Genomic DNA, 4,693 nt, shown 5'->3' with positions numbered 1-4,693 from the left:
ATGAAAGAAATCCCAGCAAGGGAGTGAATAGGCTGTCAAATCCTAAAAATGCACCTTCTCCACACTGTTCTCTCCTTCCTGGGAGAACTTTATCCACAATTCCCTCCCTCCCTCCTTCCCACACAGTGACACAGGGGGGCAGGGGCTACAGACACATCATGTCACTGCTTCCCCCTCAGGGAGACAAATCTGCCATACTTTGTTATCATCTTATGACAGGGGTTCCATACTGTTGTCTCCTTATGGCAGATGTTTCACACTTTCTTGGTGTTTTCTCCTGGGCAGCTCCTCCGAGCACTGACTCTTCATTGTTGACAAAGCAGCCAACTGACTCCAGTTCCCTTCCCAACCTGCCAGCCCACTCTTTTATAGCACTCTTCTTCTCATTGGTTACAGCTGTGGCCTGTTAAAATCAGGCCTGTTCCTAATCTTTGCTAATTGGCCCAGCTGCAACTCCTTAGGGGCAAGATTACTTTCTCCACCATCTTTATTTTCTTATGTTCTATCCCCCTACACTGCTCCAGCCTGGGATTCCTCCCACAGGAGGACAGTCAGATCCTTTGTGACAGTGTCCTGGTTCAGGGCAAATTTGGGCTGCACTAGGAAAGCAGATTATTTGGCCCCTCCCTGCTACCAATCTGGGAGAAAATACCTCCTTGGAGAAAAGTGGAAAAAAACTATTTATTAAACAATAAAACCCCTTACTGCTCAAAAAAGAGATGACAAACTGAGAAAGTCCTCCTCCAGGTTGCAGTTCAGCTCACTGAGTCTCCCATCAGTCCCTCTGGTGTTGGAAATGTTGTGGCCCAGGCCCAGCCCGTCAGGCCGCAGGTGTGAGCTGCTGCTGCTCTTCTGGGTGTTCAGTCCACAGCAGGTTCAAACAGGTCCGAAAAAAGGGAAAAAGGCAAAAAACCAGAGTCCAGGGAACTTCCTTGCCTCAGCTAGCTAAACTAAATAAAAGCCAAGGAGAGCTCGATCCCGTTGTCTGTCCATCTGCAGAAAACACAGTCCAGGAGCAGGAATGTGCAGGAGTGAGAGCAGTGTCTGAAAACAAAATGTGCGCTTCTTCTCTCCCCTCTTCACTCTCTGGCAGACGTCTTAAACACGCAAAACTTATTATTCAGCATAAACAGAACAAGACGACTGGGGCTAAAAGCATCATATAGTCAACTTGAACAGACAGAGAGACCATTCCCCACAGTAGGGTGCCGGATGCCAAAAGTGGGATTCCTGTTCAGCATGTGTCAGCAATTCTTCCTCCTCTTCCAAAGACAGTCCAAAAGTGTCCCATTCTGGCCACTAGTTTACGATGAATTCCAAGACCACAGGGGGATTTGAATTTCCCATTGGAGCTTATTGTGTCATGAGGGCAATGCACTCACACTGCAGGCAGCATCGGTGGCAGGATGGATTGCAGAGACTTTTCCTTTGCAGCCCCAGCCCAGCACTGGCACTGGGGATGAAGAGGCACTGAGGTGACCCTGAGAGGAAGTGCAAGGCACAGGGCGCAGCTGAGGAAGGACAGCGCTGTGCTGGGCTCAGAGGTGAAGCTGGTACTGCCCAGCGCTGAGAAGGTCCTTTGTGCAGCCCCTGTTACAGGGGAGCTTGGGCCTTGCTGCAGACATACGGCTGCTCACTGGAGCAGTTGTCACTCTTGAATCTCTCATCAGCCAGGTACACACACTCGGAATTGCCGAACACAGGAACCCTGCAGGGAGGAGCAGAGGCAGCGCTGGCTGCCAGGGGAAGCCCTTGTGCCCCTGTGCCCCCAGGCCCTGCCCGGCTCCCCGGCACTCACCGGGAGCTGTAGCTGCTGCCGTCCCCCCAGTGCAGGCGCTCGCCCCGTCTGCGCAGCCCGAGCCAGAAACCAAAATCCTCACAGAGGTGGGAGATGAAATCCTGCCAAGGAGAGAGGAGTGGGAGCTGCCCCGGCCCCTCGGGGGGACACGTGCCCGGGGCTGCCCCCGCACGCCGGGGCTCCTTCCCTGCAAGGCCCCGGCCCAGGGCTGCAGCCCCGGCCCTGCGAGCACCGAGCCCGGCCCAGGAGCGCCCCCAGGCTGCCCTCAGCCACCCCACAGCGCCCGCAGCCCCTCACTCACCATGGCCTCCTCATCCTTGGCAATGGCCAGGGTGGCATTGAGCTCGGAGCACCGTTCCTGACCCTGCTCCCACGTGCTGTAATCCTGTGAGAAGACATAGCAGACCCCATAGTACCCAACCCAGTCCAAGGGACAGCCCAGAACCAACAGCGGTGTCGCAGCTGCACCTAGAAGCTCTGCTGCTGCAGGGGGAAGAGGAGAAGCTCTGAGGATTCCCCTGTGCAGGGAGCCCGCTCTGCCCGAGGGGCTGGGCCCAGGCTGCTGCCCCTCCCTTACCTGCCGGCACAGCCAAGGCCGCCCCCAAAGCCAGCACCAGCACCAGGAGCAGCAGAATCAGCACCGCCGTGCCCACGGGATGGCACCTGAACCGTTCACCTGGAGCAGGAAAGAGCTGCTGGCTGCCAGAAGCAGAGCCGGCCCTGCAATCTGCTCAGCCCACGGCCAGGGAGCAGAGCAGGGAGCCCTGAGGCAGTGTGGGCCTCCCTCAGGTGGCAGCCAGAGAGCCAAGAGCCTGGCCACAGGCAGGGACACAGCTGTGGGCACAGGCAGGGACACAGCTGTGGGCACAGGCTGCAGCAGGAGAACTGCACAGCCTTGGGGGCAGCTGGGGCTCTTGCTTCCAGCCACGGATGGGGCCCAGCAGAGCACGAGGCCTCTTCCAGACATCGGGAAACAGCCACACACCTGCCAGCCCTGGCCTTGGAAGGGGACACAGCCCCTCCCTAGTGGCCACAGGGGTGGCCCTGCACTCACCCAGGAATCTTCTGAGGTTCCTTTTGTGTTCATTGCCCATTGCTGCTGTGCCCTGGGGCGCCAGGGGCTCCCTCACACTCCCGTCCCTGGTGCAGAATCCGTTCTCCACATCTGCACTCACTGCACGCTCACAAGTGGCATCCCCCTGCTTATGCCATGAAGCTTCTTGCATTCAGGCAAATGTATTACGACATCTTCTGGTCCCTCCTGGGGATGCAGGAGCTTTTCTACAACTCCATGAATGGAACAGAATTCAGTCTTCTGCTCACAGTCGGCATCTCTCTGCCCAGAACAAACAGCACCTTGCTCATGACACATCAGGAGTGCAACGAGATCCTTTGGGAGCTCGGCCTCGGGAACAGCTTTGCAGCCGCGCTGATGGCACCCTGAAAGGGACACGGTGAGAGGTCGCTGCTGGTGGCGGCCGTGCGGGGGCTCAGGAGGGCGGTGGCAGCTGTGGCTGCGCTGTCGCCGCTGCCCAGAGGTGCGGCAGCAGGTGCGGAGACAAGCGCAGCCTCCGGGAGCTCTGCGGTGGCCGCAGCCGCGGCCCCTGTGGCTCTGCAGCCGCTGCAGCCCAGCTCCGTGCCGGGCCGGGCGCTGAGAGCGCCTGCGAGCTGCCGGCTGCTGCTGGCCCGGGGCAGCTGCGGCTCGGAGTCCGCCTGCCGAGGGGCGAGAAGCAGCAGCCCCGGGCTGCTCACCGTTGTGCCCCGCATGATTCCCTGCCCCGGCGCCTCGGAGCCCGGGCACACCGAGCGCCGGCACGGCCGCTGCGGCTCCCTGCATGTGGGAAAAATGACCATGTAATTTTGGCTTTTGCTTTTATGTATGAGCCTATGCATGTTGTCAGTAGTTATAATGATTTAGATGTAGCATCGATTCTAACTCTTTTAAGCTGCCTGTTAATAACATATAATCTGTCAGCTTAAGTAGGCACCATATCGCCCATAGACATTGTAATGTAATGAACACAGTGTCTATGTACCACTTATGGAAATGATAGAGTGATGAATGTACTGTGTTAAAGACCTTAGCAAAACAATGTGAAAAAGACTTTTTTGTGACTTAAAATAGTGGAAGGCCATCCACTGACCAACCTGTCCAAGATATAAAATAACGGTGACAGAAACCAGAGCACCAGAGAACACTTAGAGGTACCATGTTAAATTTAAAGAGAACATACTAAAATCTTATCCAGAGGATGTGAAACAGCTGGATGGAGACACAAGAAGAAATAAAACATATGGATGTGACACTTAGGATGTCATGCAGATAAGAGTGTGAAGAAGTCAGACAAAGAAGGTACCAAAACAACAGAAAGTTCGAAAAAAGGTCTGAATAATACATTAAATACCTGAATATGCATGTACCTCAGCGAGGTAACTGTATAAATATAACATTGTGTGTATACCCCGGTGTGTTCTTTCGCTGTTGACCAGGAACACCCAGCGCTGGAAATATTGTCCCCTTTTATCCTATTACTATTACACACATTATTATTATTGACCTTTCAAAAACACTAAGTAGTGAATTCCATTTTCCTCACCTGTCAAGGGGGGAACCCGGCACAAGGAATTCACCAGAACCCCCCACCCCCCCCCACCGCAGCCCCCTCCGCCCGGGGCGAGGCACAACCGAGCGCGGGTCACCCCTGGGCTGGAGCCGCCTCCGAGCCCCGGGCGGGTCCCAGCTCGGCTCTCCCCGCTCGGCTTTTCCCTCGCTGCCGCCGGCGCTTTCCCCGCTCCCGGGGCTCGGCTTTGCCCGGCGGCTCCGCTTGGCCCCGGCCGAACTCACTCCCCCCGTGGCTCCCCAGCCCTGCGGCGGGGCGAACCCCCGGCATTTGC

The 4,693-nt window shown here is 56.4% G+C and overlaps 1 protein-coding gene across 1 annotated transcript; it reads right to left on the bottom strand.

Moving 5' to 3' along the window:
- Positions 1-1,593: 1,593 nt before the first annotated feature.
- Positions 1,594-3,024, bottom strand: LOC131086312 (C-type lectin domain family 2 member B-like). Its single transcript, XM_058029263.1, has 5 exons — positions 2,853-3,024; positions 2,376-2,474; positions 2,100-2,281; positions 1,799-1,899; positions 1,594-1,708 (listed from the first exon to the last, which is right to left on the bottom strand). Exons 1-5 carry the CDS (start codon positions 3,022-3,024, stop codon positions 1,594-1,596), a joined length of 669 nt encoding a protein of 222 aa, XP_057885246.1.
- Positions 3,025-4,693: the final 1,669 nt, after the last annotated feature.

The sequence above is a fragment of the Melospiza georgiana genome, chromosome 8, assembly GCF_028018845.1.
Source record: "Melospiza georgiana isolate bMelGeo1 chromosome 8, bMelGeo1.pri, whole genome shotgun sequence".
NCBI lineage: Eukaryota > Metazoa > Chordata > Aves > Passeriformes > Passerellidae > Melospiza > Melospiza georgiana.
Note: the sequence above shows the minus strand (reverse complement) of the source record. Positions and strands in the feature narration are given on the sequence as shown.